This window comes from Lolium perenne, chromosome 3 (genome assembly GCF_019359855.2).
Source record: "Lolium perenne isolate Kyuss_39 chromosome 3, Kyuss_2.0, whole genome shotgun sequence".
Taxonomy (NCBI): domain Eukaryota; kingdom Viridiplantae; phylum Streptophyta; class Magnoliopsida; order Poales; family Poaceae; genus Lolium; species Lolium perenne.
This window is the reverse complement of record NC_067246.2, coordinates 225,592,034-225,609,502: the sequence shown is the minus strand read 5'-3', so window position 1 is coordinate 225,609,502 and position 17,469 is coordinate 225,592,034. Positions and strand designations below refer to the sequence as shown.

Here is a 17,469-nt window from a genome sequence, read left to right as displayed (position 1 = left end):
CAATCTCATATGAGAATATTAATTGTTGTTGAATGCTTAAGCATTAAAGAGGAGTCCATTATCTGTCGTCTATGTTGTCCCGGTATGGATGTCTAAGTTGAGAATAATCAAAAGCGAGAAATCCAATGCGAGCTTTCTCCTTAGACCTTTGTACAGACGGCATAGAGGTACCCCTTTGTGACACTTGGTTAAAACATATGTATTGCGGTGATAATCCTGGTAATCGGAGCTAATTAGGACAAGGTGCGGGCACTATTAGTATACTATGCATGAGGCTTGCAACTTGTAGGATATAATTTACATGATGCATATGCTTTATTACTACCGTTGACAAAATTGTTTCTTGTTTTCAAAATCAAAGCTCTAGCACAATGATGGCGTGTATTTCACACGTTCGTTGGGCAACCCCAAGAGGAAGGTATGATGCGCACAGCAGCAAGTTTTCCCTCAGAAAGAAACCAAGGTTTATCGAACCAGGAGGAGCCAAGAAGCACGTTGAAGGTTGATGGCGGCGGGATGTAGTGCGGCGCAACACCAGAGATTCCGGCGCCAACGTGGAACCTGCACAACACAACCAAAGTACTTTGCCCCAACGAAACAGTGAGGTTGTCAATCTCACCGGCTTGCTGTAACAAAGGATTAACCGTATTGTGTGGAAGATGATTGTTTGCAGAAAACAGTAGAACAGTATTGCAGTAGATTGTATTTCAGTAAAGAGAATTGGACCGGGGTCCACAGTTCACTAGAGGTGTCTCTCCCATAAGACGAACAGCATGTTGGGTGAACAAATTACAGTTGGGCAATTGACAAATAAAGAGAGCATGACCATGCACATACATATCATGATGAGTATAGTGAGATTTAATTGGGCATTACGACAAAGTACATAGACCGTCATCCAACTGCATCTATGCCTAAAAAGTCCACCTTCAGGTTATCATCCGAACCCCCTCCGGTATTAAGTTGCTAACAACAGACAATTGCATTAAGTATTGCGCGTAATGTAACTAGTGACTACATCCTTGAACATAGCACTAATGTTTTATCCCTAGTGGCAACAGCACATCCATAACCTTAGTGGTTCTTGTCACTCCTCCAGATTCACAGAGGCATGAACCCACTATCGAGCATAAATACTCCCTCTTGGAGTTACTAGCATCAACTTGGCCAGAGCATCTACTAATAACGGAGAGCATGCAAGATCATAAACAACACATAAGCATAGCTTTGATAATCAACATAACAAGTATTCTCTATTCATCGGATCCCAACAAACGCAACATATAGAATTACAGATAGATGATCTTGATCATGTTAGGCAGCTCACAAGATCCGACAATGATAGCACAATGGGGAGAAGACAACCATCTAGCTACTGCTATGGACCCATAGTCCAGGGGTAGACTACTCACACATCACACCGGAGGCGACCATGGCGGCGTAGAGTCCTACGGGATATGATTCCCCTCTCCGGCAGGGTTCCGGAGGCGATCTCCTGGATCCCCCGAGATGGGATCTGCGGCGGAGGCGTCTCTGTAAGGCTTTCCGTATCGTGGTTCTCGGTAATACGGGGGTTTCGTCACGGAGACTTTTTATAGGCGAAAGGGCAGGTCAAGAGGCGGCACGGGGGCCCCACACCACAGGGCCGCGCGGCCAAGGGGGGGGGCCGCGCCGCCCTAGGGTGTGGCCCCTCCGTGGCCCCTCTTCGTCTCTCCTTCGGACTTCTGGAAGCTTCGTGAGAAAATAGGCCCCGGGCTTTGATTTCGTCCAATTCCGAGAATATTTCCTTACTAGGATTTCTGAAACCAAAAACAGCAGAAAACAGAATCGGCACTTCGGCATCTTGTTAATAGGTTAGTTCCAGAAAATGCACGAATATGACATAAAGTGTGCATAAAACATGTAGATAACATCAATAATGTGGCATGGAACATAAGAAATTATCGATACGTCGGAGACGTATCAGCATCCCCAAGCTTAGTTCTGCTCGTCCCGAGCAGGTAAAACGATAACACAGATAATTTCTGGAGTGACATGCCATCATAATCTTGATCATACTATTTGTAAAGCATATGTAGTGAATGCAGCGATCAAAACAATGTATATGACATGAGTAAACAAGTGAATCATAAAGCAAAGACTTTTCATGAATAGCACTTCAAGACAAGCATCAATAAGTCTTGCATAAGAGTTAACTCATAAAGCAATAATTCAAAGTAAAGGTATTGAAGCAACACAAAAGAAGATTAAGTTTCAGCGGTTGCTTTCAACTTGTAACATGTATATCTCATGGATATTGTCAACATAGAGTAATATAATAAGTGCAATAAGCAAGTATGTAGGAATCAATGCATAGTTCACACAAGTGTTTGCTTCTTGAGGTGGAGAGAAATAGGTGAACTGACTCAACATTGAAAGTAAAAGAATGGTCCTCCATAGAGGAAAAGCATCGATTGCTATATTTGTGCTAGAGCTTTGATTTTGAAAACATGAAACAATTTTGTCAACGGTAGTAATAAAGCATATGTATCATGTAAATTATATCTTACAAGTTGCAAGCCTCATGCATAGTATACTAATAGTGCCCGCACCTTGTCCTAATTAGCTTGGACTACCGGATCATCACAATGCATTGTTTTTACCAAGTGTCACAAAGGGGTACTTCTATGCCACCTGTACAAAGGTCTAAGGAGAAAGCTCGCATTGGATTTCTCGCTATTGATTATTCTTCAACTTAGACATCCATACCGGGACAACATAGACAACAGATAATGGACTCCTCTTTTATGCATAAGCATATAACAACAATTAATAATTTTCTCATTTGAGATTTGAGGATTGTTGTCCAAAACTGAAACTTCCACCATGGAACATGGCTTTAGTTAGCGGCCCAATGTTCTTCTCTAACATATGCATGCTTAACCCTATGGTGGTAGATCTCTCTTACTTCAGACAAGACGAACATGCATAGCAACTCACATGAAATTCAACAAAGAGTAGTTGATGGCGTCCCCAGTAAACATGGTTATCACACAACAAGCAACTTAATAAGAGATAAAGTGCATAATTTCATATTCAATACCACAATAGTTTAAAGCTATTTGTCCCATGAGCTATATATTGCAAAGGTGAATGATGGAATTTTAAAGGTAGCACTCAAGCAATTTACTTTGGAATGGCGGAAAAATACCATGTAGTATAGGTAGGTATGGTGGACACAAATGGCATAGTGGTTGGCTCAAGTATTTTGGATGCATGAGAAGTATTCCCTCTCGATACAAAGTTTAGGCTAGCAAGGCTTATTTGAAACAAACACAAGGATGAACCGGTGCAGCAAAACTCACATAAAAGACATATTGAAAACATTATAAGACTCTACACCGTCTTCCTTGTTGTTCAAACTCAATACTAGAAATTATCTAGACCTTAGAGAAACCAAATATGCAAACCAAATTTTAGCATGCTCTATGTATTTCTTCATTAATGGGTGCAAAGCATATGATGCAAGAGCTTAATCATGAGCACAACAATTGCCAAGTATCACATTACCCAAGACATTTATAGCAATTACTACATGTATCATTTTCCAATTCCAACCATATAACAATTTAACGAAGGAGAAACTTCGCCATGAATACTATGAGTAGAAACCAAGGACATACTTGTCCATATGCTACAGCGGAGCGTGTATCTCTCCCATAAAGTGAATGCTAGGATCCATTTTATTCAAACAAAACAAAAAACAAAAACAAACCGACGCTCCAAGAAAAAGCACATAAGATGTGATGGAATAAAAATATAGTTTCAGGGGAGGAACCTGATAATGTTGTCGATGAAGAAGGGGATGCCTTGGGCATCCCCAAGCTTAGACGCTTGAGTCTTCTTGATATATGCAGGGGTGAACCACCGGGTGCATCCCCAAGCTTAGAGCTTTCACTCTCCTTGATCATGTTGCATCATACTCCTCTCTTGATCCTTGAAAACTTCCTCCACACCAAACTCGAAACAACTCATTAGAGGGTTAGTGCACATTATAAATTGACATATTCAGAGGTGACACAATCATTCTTAACACTTCTGGACATTGCATAATGCTACTGGACATTAGTGGATCAAAGAAATTCATCCAACATAGCGAAAGAGGCAATGCGAAATAAAAGGCAGAATCTGTCAAAACAGAACAGTTCGTATTGACGAATTTTAAAATGGCACCAGACTTGCTCAAATGAAAATGCTCAAATTGAATGAAAGTTGCGTACATATTGAGGATCATGCACGTAAATTGGCTTAATTTTCTGAGTTACCTACAGGGAGGTGGACCCAGATTCGTGACAGCAAAGAAATCTGGAACTGTGCAGTAATCCAAATCTAGTACTTACTTTTCTATCAACGGCTTAACTTGGCACAACAAAACTCAAAACTAAGATAAGGAGAGGTTGCTACAGTAGTAAACAACTTCCAAGACACAAAATAAAAACAAAGTACTGTAGGTAAAAACATGGGTTGTCTCCCATAAGCGCTTTTCTTTAACGCCTTTCAGCTAGGCGCAGAAAGTGTGTATCAAGTATTATCGAAGGGTGATGCATTCTCAGCGGGGTGTGGAGTTTTCTCAACTAGGCATAGTATATTTGATACATAAGTTTCAGCATCTCCCTTTTCATTAGTCTTAGGCATGCTACTCTCATCAAACAAATTTTCAGGAACTAGCCAAGCATAGTTATTTTCTAATGCATCATTCATAGCCAGGAGCTTACATGGTATTGGTGCTTTGATCTCCCCTCTATCATCAATATTATTAGTGAATCTTATTCTATCCATATCCATCTTTTCAAGGAGACTAACAAAATTAGTAGGAGAACCAAGCATATTGAATTTAGCAAACACCTTTCTAGCTTCTCTTGCTAAACCACCAAATTCTCTAAGAAGGGTTTCTAATACAAAATCTTTCTTTTCCCCCTCTTCCATATCACCAAGTGTGAAAAACATGTGTTGGATTATAGGATTAAGATTAACAAATTTAGTTTCCAACAGGCGAACTAAATGCGCAGCAGCAATTTCATAAGTAGGCGCAAGGTCTACCAAGTGTCTATCTTCAAAATTTTCAATAGTACTAACATGATTGAAAAATTCTTCTATATTATTTCTCCCAACTGTAGACCCACGTCCTACCGGTATGTCTTTTGTGGTAAAATTAAAAGGAAACATGATGAAATAAGTAAAGTAAATGCAAGTAAACTAATTTTTTTGTGTTTTTGATATAGCAAACAAGATAGCAAGTAAAGTAAAACTAGCAACTAATTTTTTTGTATTTTGATTTAGTGCAGCAAACAAAGCAGTAAATAAAACTAAGCAAGACAAAAACAAAGTAAAGAGATTGAGAAGTGGAGACTCCCCTTGCAGCGTGTCTTGATCTCCCCGGCAACGGCGCCAGAAAATATGCTTGATGGCGTGTATTTCACACGTTCGTTGGGCAACCCCAAGAGGAAGGTATGATGCGCACAGCAGCAAGTTTTCCCTCAGAAAGAAACCAAGGTTTATCGAACCAGGAGGAGCCAAGAAGCACGTTGAAGGTTGATGGCGGCGGGATGTAGTGCGGCGCAACACCAGAGATTCCGGCGCCAACGTGGAACCTGCACAACACAACCAAAGTACTTTGCCCCAACGAAACAGTGAGGTTGTCAATCTCACCGGCTTGCTGTAACAAAGGATTAACCGTATTGTGTGGAAGATGATTGTTTGCAGAAAACAAGAGAACAGTATTGCAAAGAGATTGTATTTCAAGAAAGAGAATTGGACCGGGTCCACAGTTCACTAGAGGTGTCTCTCCCATAAGACGAACAGCATGTTGGGTGAACAAATTACAGTTGGGCAATTGACAAATAAAGAGAGCATGACCATGCACATACATATCATGATGAGTATAGTGAGATTTAATTGGGCATTACGACAAAGTACATAGACCGTCATCCAACTGCATCTATGCCTAAAAAGTCCACCTTCAGGTTATCATCCGAACCCCCTCCGGTATTAAGTTGCTAACAACAGACAATTGCATTAAGTATTGCGCGTAATGTAACTAGTGACTACATCCTTGAACATAGCACTAATGTTTTATCCCTAGTGGCAACAGCACATCCATAACCTTAGTGGTTCTTGTCACTCCTCCGCATTCACAGAGGCATGAACCCACTATCGAGCATAAATACTCCCTCTTGGAGTTACTAGCATCAACTTGGCCAGAGCATCTACTAATAACGGAGAGCATGCAAGATCATAAACAACACATAAGCATAGCTTTGATAATCAACATAACAAGTATTCTCTATTCATCGGATCCCAACAAACGCAACATATAGAATTACAGATAGATGATCTTGATCATGTTAGGCAGCTCACAAGATCCGACAATGATAGCACAATGGGGAGAAGACAACCATCTAGCTACTGCTATGGACCCATAGTCCAGGGGTAGACTACTCACACATCACACCGGAGGCGACCATGGCGGCGTAGAGTCCTCCGGGAGATGATTCCCCTCTCCGGCAGGGTGCCGGAGGCGATCTCCTGGATCCCCCGAGATGGGATCGGCGGCGGCGGCGTCTCTGGAAGGTTTTCCGTATCGTGGTTCTCGGTACTGGGGGTTTCGTCACGAAGACTTTTTATAGGCGAAAGGGCAGGTCAAGAGGCGGCACGGGGGCCCCACACCACAGGGCCGCGCGGCCAAGGGGGGGCCGCGCCGCCCTAGGGTGTGGCCCCTCCGTGGCCCCTCTTCGTCTCTCCTTCGGACTTCTGGAAGCTTCGTGAGAAAATAGGCCCCTGGGCTTTGATTTCGTCCAATTCCGAGAATTTTTCCTTACTAGGATTTCTGAAACCAAAAACAGCAGAAAACAGCAACTGGCACTTCGGCATCTTGTTAATAGGTTAGTTCCAGAAAATGCACGAATATGACATAAAGTGTGCATAAAACATGTAGATAACATCAATAATGTGGCATGGAACATAAGAAATTATCGATACGTCGGAGACGTATCACACAAATATAGCAATCAATGCTTCCCTCGTCGAAGGGCCTTTCTTCTACTTTTATGTTGAGTCAGTTCACCTATTTCTCTCCATCTCAAGAAGCAAACACTTGTGTGAACTGTGCATTGATTCCTACATACTTGCATATTGCACTTGTTATATTACTTTATGTTGACAATATCCATGAGATATACATGTTACAAGTTGAAAGCAACCGCTGAAATTTAATCTTCCTTTGTGTTGCTTCAATGCCTTTATTTAGAATCTATTGCTTTATGAGTTAACTCTTATGCAAGACTTATTGATGCTTGTCTTGAAAGTACTATTCATGAAAAGTCTTTGCTATATGATTCAATTGTTTAATCATTGTCTTTACTATTGCTTTGAATCGCTGCATTCATCTCATATGCTTTACAATAGTATGATCAAGATTATGTTGGTAGCATGTCACTTCAGAAATTATCTTTGTTGTCGTTTACCTACTCGGGGACGAGTAGGAACTAAGCTTGGGGATGCTGATACGTCTCCGACGTATCGATAATTTCTTATGTTCCATGCTTGTTTTATGACATTACCTACATGTTTTGTTCATACTTTATGATGATTTTATGCGTTTTCCGGAACTAACCTATTGACAAGATGCCGAAGTGCCAGTTCCTGTTTTCTGCTGTTTTTGGTTTCAGAAATCCTAGTAAGGAAATATTCTCGGAATTGGACGAAATCAACGCCCAGTATCTTAAAATTGCACGAAGCTTTCAGAACACCAGAGAGCCACCAGAGGAGGGCCCTGTGGGCCCCAGATGATAGGCTGGCGCGGCCAGGGGGTGGGCCGCGCCCCCCTAGTGTGTCACCGCCTCGTCGACCTTCCGACTCCGCCTCTTCACCTATATAAAGGTCCCTGACCTAAATCTTCTATACGAAAAAGCCACGGTACGAGAAACCTTCCAGAGCCGCCGCCATCGCGAAGCCAAGATCTGGGGGACAGGAGTCTCTGTTCCGGCACGCCGCCGGGACGGGGAAGTGCCCCCGGAAGGCTTCTCCATCGACACTGCTGCCATCTCCACCGCCATCTTCATCAACGCTGCTGTCTCCCATGAGGAGGTAGTAGTTCTCCATCGAGGCTAAGGGCTGTACCGGTAGCTATGTGGTTAATCTCTCTCCCTATGTACTTTAATACAATAATCTCATGAGCTGCCTTACATGATTGAGATTCATATGATGATGCTTGTAATTTGGATGTCATTATGCTAGTCAAGTGGATTTTACTTATGTGATCTCCGGAGACTCCTTGTCCCACGTGTGTAAAGGTGACAGTGTGTGCACCGTGTGGGTCTCTTAGGCTATATTTCACAGAATACTTATTCACTGTTATGAATAGCATAGTGAAGTGCTTATTTATATCCCTTTATGATTGCAATGTGCTTTGTATCACTATTTATCTATGTGCTACTCTAGTGATGTTATTAAAGTACTCTATTCCTCCTGCACGGTGTAAAGGTGACAGTGTGTGCATCGTGTAGTACTTGGCGTAGGTTATGATTGTAATCTCTTGTAGATTATGAAGTTAATTATTGCTATGATAGTATTGATGTGATCTATGCCTCCTTCATAGTGTGATGGTGACAGTGTGCATGCTATGTTAGTACTTGGTTTAGTTGTGTTGATCTATCGTGCACTCTAAGGTTATTTAAATATGAATATCGAATATTGTGGAGCTTGTTAACTCCGGCATTGAGGGTTCGTGTAATCCTACGCAATTAGTGGTGTTCATCATCCAACAAGAGAGTGTAGAGTATAGCATTTATCTATTTATCCTGTTATGTGATCAATGTTGAGAGTGTCCATGACACGCGTACAGCACGCGACCGTTGGGAACCCCAAGTGGAAGGTGTGATGCGTACAGCAGTAAGTTTCCCTCAGTTAGAAACCAAGGTTTATCAAACCAGTAGGAGTTAAGAAGCACGTTGAAGGTTGATGGCGGCGAGATGTAGTACGGCGCAACACCAGGGATTCCGGCGCCAACGTGGAACCTGCACAACACAACCAAAGTACTTTGCCCCAACGAAACAGTGAGGTTGTCAATCTCACCGGCTTTCTGTAACAAAGGATTAGATGTATAGTGTGGATGATGATTGTTTGCAGAAAACAGTAGAACAAGTATTGCAGTAGATTGTATTCGATGTTAAAGAATGGACCGGGGTCCACAGTTCACTAGAGGTGTCTCTCCCATAAGAAAAATAGCATGTTGGGTGAACAAATTACAGTTGGGCAATTGACAAATAGAGAGGGCATGACAATGCACATACATGATATGATGAGTATAGTGAGATTTAATTGGGCATTACGACAAAGTACATAGACCGCTATCCAGCATGCATCTATGCCTAAAAAGTCCACCTTCAGGTTATCATCCGAACCCCATCCAGTATTAAGTTGAAAACAACAGACAATTGCATTAAGTATGGTGCGTAATGTAATCAATAACTACATCCTCGGACATAGCATCAATGTTTTATCCCTAGTGGCAACAGCACATCCACAACCTTAGGGGTTTCTGTCACTCCCCCAGATTCAATGGAGACATGAACCCACTATCGAGCATAAATACTCCCTCTTGGAGTTACAAGCATCAACTTGGCCAAAGCCTCTACTAGTAACGGAGAGCATGCAAGATCATAAACAACACATAGATAGATTGATAATCAACATAACATAGTATTCTCTATCCATCGGATCCCAACAAACACAACATATAGCATTACAGATAGATGATCTTGATCATGTTAGGCAGCTCACAAGATCCGACAATGAAGCATAATGAGGAGAAGACAACCATCTAGCTACTGCTATGGACCCATAGTCCAGGGGTGAACTACTCACTCATCACTCCGGAGGCGACCATGGCGGTGTAGAGTCCTCCGGGAGATGATTCCCCTCTCCGGCGGGGTGCCGGAGGCGATCTCCTGAATCCCCCGAGATGGGATTGGCGGCGGCGGCGTCTCTGGAAGGTTTTCCGTATCGTGGCTCTCGGTACTGGGGGTTTCGCGACGAAGACTATATGTAGGCGGAAGGGCAGGTCAGGAGGCGTCACGGGGGCCCCACACGCTAGGGCCGCGCGGGCCCCCCCTGGGCCGCGCCGCCCTAGTGTGGCGGCGCCCCGTGGCCCCACTTCGTCTCTCCTTCGGTCTTCTGGAAGCTTCGTGGCAAAATAGGCCCCTGGGCGTTGATTTCGTCCAATTCCGAGAATATTTTCTTACTAGGATTTCTGAAACAAAAAAACAGCAGAAAACAGCAACTGGCTCTTCGGCATCTCGTTAATAGGTTAGTGCCGGAAAATGCATAAATATGACATAAAGTATGCATAAAACATGTAGATATCATCAATAATGTGGCATGGAACATAAGAAATTATCGAAACGTCGGAGACGTATCAGTCCACTAGTGAAAGTATAATCCCTAGGCCTTGTTCTCAAATACTGCAATCATCGCTGCTTGTTTACTATTCTACTGCATTTGTACTGCCTGCAATATTACTACCATCAACCACACGCCAGTTGTAGCATCAAGTATTTTCTGGCGCCGTTACTGCTGCTCATACATTCATACCACCTGTATTTCACTATCTCTTCGCCGAACTAGTGCACATATACATCTGACAAGTGTATTAGGTGTGTTGGGGACACAAGAGACTTCTTGCTTTGTGGTTGCAGGGTTGCATGAGAGGGATATCTTTGCATGAGAGGAATTAACAAACAATAATTTCGACTTTTTTTGCAAAATTGCGTGGGAAAATCATCAAACTGGATTTCTGGTTGCATACGAACTCGAAAAAAAACGCATAATATATCAAAATGTTCCCACGAAAAATATACATCCGAATTCACCCTGGCTTGCCTGGTTGGACAATTTTTAGAATCTCCAAATTCCAAAAGAGTAAAAAGTTACGGACAGTTAAAGATTTTTTGCTGCAAAATACAAAAAAAAATCTGTGGCGCACCAAGTGCCCATGCGCCACAGAATTAACGTTCAAAATTTGAAATTTATGGCGCCAACTTCTTCTTCTCTCCTTCATTTCTCCCCTTCTCCACTTCTCCCCTTCTCCACTTCTCCTCCTCTCCTCTTCTCTTCCTCTCCTCCACTTCTCCACTTCTCCTCTCCTCCACCGGCGACCAACTTCGGCGACCTACTCCGGCGACCTCCTCCGGCGACCACGACCAACACCTCCTCCGACGACCACCTCCTCCACAACAACCGCCTTCTCCTCCTCCTCCGGCGACAACAACAACAACCACCACCTCCTCCTCCTCCTCTACCACCACCACCACCACCACCACCTCCTCCTCCTCCACCTCCTCCTATTCCACCACCACCTCCTCCTATTCCACCACCACCTCCTCCTCCGGCCGGCCTCATCCTCCACCCACCCACCCACCCCATCCACCCCACCCACGCAACCAACCACCCACCTCCGGTGACCTTCCAGAAAAATAAAAAAAATTCGGCGGCCCAAGATCTAGATCTAGATCTGGCCGCCACTTTTTTTGAAATTTTTAAAAAAAAATTATGCGGCGCACCGGCGGTGGTGCGCCACAGAAATAAGACTTTCTGTTTCGTGGCGCACCACCGCCCGGTGCGCCACAGAAATAAGACTTTCTGTGGCGCATGGGCAGGTGCGCCACAGAATCCTTATTTTTGTGGCGAGAATTCTGTGGCGCACCACCCATGCGCCACAGAATGTTTTTTTGGTGCGCCACTGATAAGGCTTTTCCTACTAGTAAAAGCTTTGAAAGCAAAAAAGCTGAAGCGTTTTGCTTGGGTCATTCTACCTTAATTTCATTAATCCACCTCCTGAGCTCCTGCATTCGAACGTTCCATTAATGGTTGTTGTGCTGGGTTAAATATCCTCTCAGCTCGAACCATCGTCTCCTCTTGCAATATTCTGCAGCATCATCTTTATTTGTTCTTCATATAACCATATCCTCTAGCAGTGGTGGGGTTTCTAACGGATTTCTTCGGTGTCCTTTCACACACTTGCATTGAAGAATGGGGGCTTGGAGGAGAAGCTTCAAGATCTTTTAACTCAGATCCATATGTCATCGACCCACAAGGAAGAGCGAGCTATTTCTACACCCCTCCTCCCCTACCTCAAAATAAATCTACTTCTTCGGGTTGTCTCGGGCCTATCCTTTGAACCTAATCCATGGGTTTGAGGGTCTAGAGTTCTTAGCTTTCTATGGACAATATTAAAGCATGTCTAGTACAAACATTTAGACGGCATGAACCGATGTTGCTGAGGATGCATGGCATGGGAATCACCAGTAGGCTGCAGAGTACGACACATGCATAACAGTAGTCCACTAATCTATTATCATTAACAAAAAATCCCCACTAAAGGGGAAAGATGTCCTTTCACGTGGAAAAGCTTTGGTCAGTATGACACAACTTTGTGTTCATTCGTGTTGTGGGATTAGCGAGTTGTCGCTAATTTGGTGGCTTCGGTCCGATCTTTGTAATTCCTCTTGTAGGCCATGTGCATCTCTTGAATGCAGGAGGTGGGATATTAATTCTCCCATTCCAAAAAAATAGATCTTTGTGTATTATGTTAAGCTTATAGAAATAGACGATGCCCTTACAGGTAGGAACCACCAAGTCCTAGCAACCACAGATGGTGCAGGACGACAAAGTGCAAGGCGCCAACACTAGCATGACATAACCAAATGAATGGAACAAAAACTAAATGCCAGAGCAGAACCGGTGTTGCTGAGGAGGAGATTACATTCACGGAATGTGAGTGAATAAAGTAGCTCATAAATCAGCATAGCTTAGAAGGAATCTAGATTGGGCTGTCTTATGCTTGATGCTCCTAATTGAGTTTTAGAGTTACTAGAAAAAAACTATCACAAAATTTAAATGTACCTATATATACTAAATTGTGTCTAGATAATTTAAATTTAGATAACTTTGAGACATTCTTTGTTAGACAGAGGGAGTACTTATTTTCATATGGACCAAGTCTTGAACCTCATTGCTGGTAGAATACAATGCGGCAATGTTTTGAGCCAAGAAATTCTGTTGAAAGCATCTCGCCCAATTTATTTTCCCCAAAAGTCAAACGTCCCTCCGTACGGCATACGTGTATCAAGCAATACTCTACGGATGACGAAATCGATCCTCACATTCCTACTTCTTCCCGTGACCATTTCTGTTCATAGATATGTAATGATTGATCAGTTTAAACTTCTGACTTGTGAGCACACTCGGACAAAACAAAGCATCGTCCCGACGCTCCGAGAGCCACTCCCCCGTTCAATTCCGATGACGCACCGCCCAATTCAAGAGCGTCGTCGGGTGGAGTCGTCGGAGCAAGCGCGCATGCCTTGAACGCGTCTCGGCTCCACCTCACATCACCTCTACGTACGTGACACAGACGTACGTCTTCCACTGCAAAGTCCGCATGTAAATTACCGGCCGGCCGTACATATCCCGACAATGAACCATAGGATGAAAATAGAGCGAAAAGTTTCAACTTTTTCAAGAGAATATGAAAACAGAAATGAAATTTTGGAACGGAAAAGGAATTCTTTTGGCGCAAACAGATGTAGAAGCGAAACGGTATTATCATCGGAACAGACCTCCGTTTTGTGCATCCATCATGCCTAATCTCTAATTGTCAAGCTGAGCCATCAAAGCGGCCGAGAAGCTTGCACGGTTCGACCCGTCCTCTGTTTTCCGGTATATTTATCAGGTTTGTCAGTATCTTGTGTTGATTGATTTTTTTTTTCATGATTTAAGAGGTTTTTTGGTTTAGGCATATATCCGATTTTCGTTTCGTACCTACAACATATTCGTGCTGCATCCTCCGACAAAATTTGTTTTTGTATTTGTTCATGAGTTTCTCTATTCGTTTCCGTATTACACTAAAAATATGAAAACAGTTCCATCCGTTTTCGCGCACCGTTCATCCACTACAGAAATGGCATGCTACGCCAACAGCCCCTGGCACTCGGCATAGCCTTAAAAGGCCATCGGCTTAGTCTAAGCCGAAGGCCACCGTCGGCGTAGCTCCTCGGGGAAGGTCAGCCTCGGCAGAGACATGTGTGCCCTCGGCGTAGGCCACGCCGTTCCGTCCGTTAACTTCAAAAATTTTGATTTTTTTTATTTTGTATCACATTTTCTTAGTCTCTCACATGGATCATTTTAATTGTAACACTACGCTTTATCTTAGGTCAAGTTACCCCTCATAGTCAAACTTTCCACCCGGGTCACTCATCCTCCACCCCTAACATATTAGTTTCTTCCGGTTGAGCTTCCATCTTCTTCACGAAACATTGTTGATAATACTACCATATCAATCTTATTAACCCTTAGATCTTATATCACAACTCTTTATTATTTTGAATTTTAAATAATTATTTAAATAAACATAAATGGTTAAGTAATAATAATATCTACCGAGGATGCAATTATTTTTTTATTTCTTTTAAAAAATAAAAAATACTACGAAATCCTGAATTTATGCCAAAAACTAATATCTTCCTGCTTTCATATTTTTATTTGAAATTTTCTAGAATCTAAAAGTTGGCTAACTGGGTAAACCTAGGTGAATTTGAATATAACTTTTTCTTACGATCATTTTAATATATTATACATTTTTTCCCGACTTCATATGTAACCAGAAAAGCCGTTTTACCGATACATGACATAATTTTGCAAAAAAGATCGAAATGCATTTTTGCTAAATTTTCTTGCAACTAGATGACATAACACATAGACATCTCAAAGGATTTTATTTTTTTATTTTTTTATCATTTTCTGTCATTCAATTGTAAGTTAAAAAGGCGATCGGGGGGTGCGTGGAGGGAAAATTTCAACCTCTACACCGAGGGTGGCCGTCGGCGTAGTTTTTTTTTTAAAAAAGAGGAGAAGGCTATGCCGAGGGTGGCCGTCGGCGTAGCCTTGACGCCGTCACTGCGCCGTCACTGCCTAACTGTGGTGGACCGCATGCACAACCCTACGCCGACAACCTACGATGTGCCGAGGGCAGCCGTCGGCGTAGCGTTTCCTAGAGCATTGTTACACCGACGATCCTTTTGGTGGGCTGGCCTGGAAGCCCATCCGCCGACAGCCCCGATTTTTGGCAGTCGGCCTATAGTGATCCCTATTGAACGCCACCTCACATGTTGATTAATTTGGCTGATACTGACAGTATTTTATTTTATGGTTGGTAAATTATTGCCGGTCAAACCTTGAAAACCATTTCTTTCCCGCCCGGTTAGAGTAAACATATACCGTGATCTGAACGTCCCGCCTCCCGGCGTTTCCCATGCCATACATACCCATACCATACACACACGCAACGCAATCATAGATGCATTGACTGCTCCGGTGCTCCCCAACTCCAGCGTCCAGCCCCATGCATCTAAACGGTCATATATAGCCGCGCCGGCCGCGCGGACCGGCAGGTAGAAAGATCACAACTTGCAGCTCACAAGCGATCGAAAGAAAGCAGAGCAACTAGCGGGGGAAGACTAGAGATCATGGCGGGGCTGCAGCGATCGAGCGAGACGTTCCGGCGGTCGGGTTCGTCGGGGATGGTGTGGGAGGACAAGAACATGTCGGCGTCGGGCAAGGAGACCATGGCTCCCGCCGCGCGGACGCAGCGGAGCGGCTCCGGCGGGCACGGCGGCGGGTACAAGGCCGGCAACGTCCAGCCCGCGCTCGACCCGCCCTCCCCGCGCGTCGCCGCCTGCGGCTTCTGCGGCATCTTCAGCAAGGACAGCAAGGAGGCGCCCCAGCCCCGGCACCGCGCCGGCGGCAAGGGGAAGCGCCGGTGAGCCAGGAGCCCAGGACTACTAGCCCTAGCAGGCCGCGCGGCGTGGCGCGCGGGCTATGTATGTAAGCGTACACCAGCCGACTTGTGCTGGTCTTTTGTTACTGTAGTTTAATTTGTTAGAGCTAGCGCATGCATGATCAGAATGCAGGCTGGAAATTTTGTGTACGCACGCGCTGAGCTTATTATGAACTTCCGTCACATTGTGCAGTGATATGCAATCCTCTCTCTTGACTTCTCCTGCTGCCTGACAGAACAAAATACGAGAGGTGCTTAATTTCTATGCGAGGGCTAACATATGTAGTCATGGATTCGATTTAAAGACATTAGATCAGACCCTTCAACTTTTTTCCAGCCAACTGAAACACTGGACCAAAAAAATTGCTAACTTCAGGAAAGTGAGATGATTACTAGTAATTAGCAATTCAGATTACGGCGTGGAAACTAAAATGCTGAAGGCCAGCAAAGCCATGTCCCTCAGCGAGTCAGCGTTTTCCCAAGTTTAATTTTTATCCATGTATGAAAAGCAATGAGCGTTATGTTCTTCAGACTTTCTTTTTTTTTTAGAACAAAAGTAGTGAGTGTGTTATTCTTCAGACGTCAGAACGTGGTTGGACTTGATTCCCATGCATGCCCGTTCACACATGGCAACGTCAGGTTCACTCCAATGACAAAGTAAAAGATTTCGAGTTATATTGTTTCAAGGCTGAAGCTTTATAACCTTTTAAATACTCCAAATATACAACTTTAATGCTGGAGTATCGGAGATTAGACAATCGGAATTCTAATTTCCAAATTTTTGAATTGGGGCCTGAGTTTTAAGACCCAAGATGTTCAGATTTGTAATTCATTTATAGTTAGAATCTAACTGTGCAAATAGAATTATGGTAGATTACAACAACCAATAGCATAGGATAAGTAGACGCTATTTTCTACAGGAAAGTGTTTACCATATGATGATCTGACTACGAAAACATTAGAAAAAAGATCCTTGCAAGGAGATATTTCCGTTGATTGATGCATGTTAGAGTATATCATATCTAGGCTATATTTAGTAGTTTAAGCTTGTACTCCAATTCTATCTCTACTAGGCTTCTTGCCCTTCAAATCTTCTCTACTATATAAATAGCTCAAGAGACTCAATGTAATCATCAATTACCGCATATCAATACAATTATATTTCCGCAATTCTACATGGTATCAGAGCGGTTCTTTCCGCAGCCTAGGGACCGCTTCTGCTGCACCCGGAGAGATTGATCTCCATGATCTCCACCGGGGACATCCGATCTCGTAGCTAGTTTTTCATCCGCATTAGATTTGTTCCGTAGTTTTAGCAAATTTTTCGTTCTCAACGCCAAGCCAAGCTACAAGTACTGCACGTCTACATCGACGATATGCACCAAGCCGATCTATTTCTCGCCGTCAACACCTGCATCATCCGGGGTCATCATCGCCAGCAACCGCATCGTCGCCAACACTCACGGTCATCGTCAACACCAATGGGGATCTTCTTCGACACCGCGACAATCCACGCGGAACCTGGGTTTAATCTCCGGAATCTAGTTCAACAAATACTTCAGGTCTTCGTCCACCGATCTTGCCGTCAGAGTTGAAGT

The 17,469-nt window shown here is 43.5% G+C and overlaps 1 protein-coding gene across 1 annotated transcript; it reads left to right on the top strand.

The window, feature by feature from the left end:
• The first annotated feature begins 15,408 nt into the window (after positions 1-15,408).
• Positions 15,409-16,062, top strand: LOC127338554 (MAPK kinase substrate protein At1g80180-like). The gene has a single exon (XM_051364618.2). The coding sequence runs from the start codon at positions 15,561-15,563 to the stop codon at positions 15,855-15,857; it is 297 nt and encodes a 98-aa protein (XP_051220578.1). The 5' UTR covers positions 15,409-15,560; the 3' UTR covers positions 15,858-16,062.
• The last annotated feature ends 1,407 nt before the right edge of the window (positions 16,063-17,469 follow it).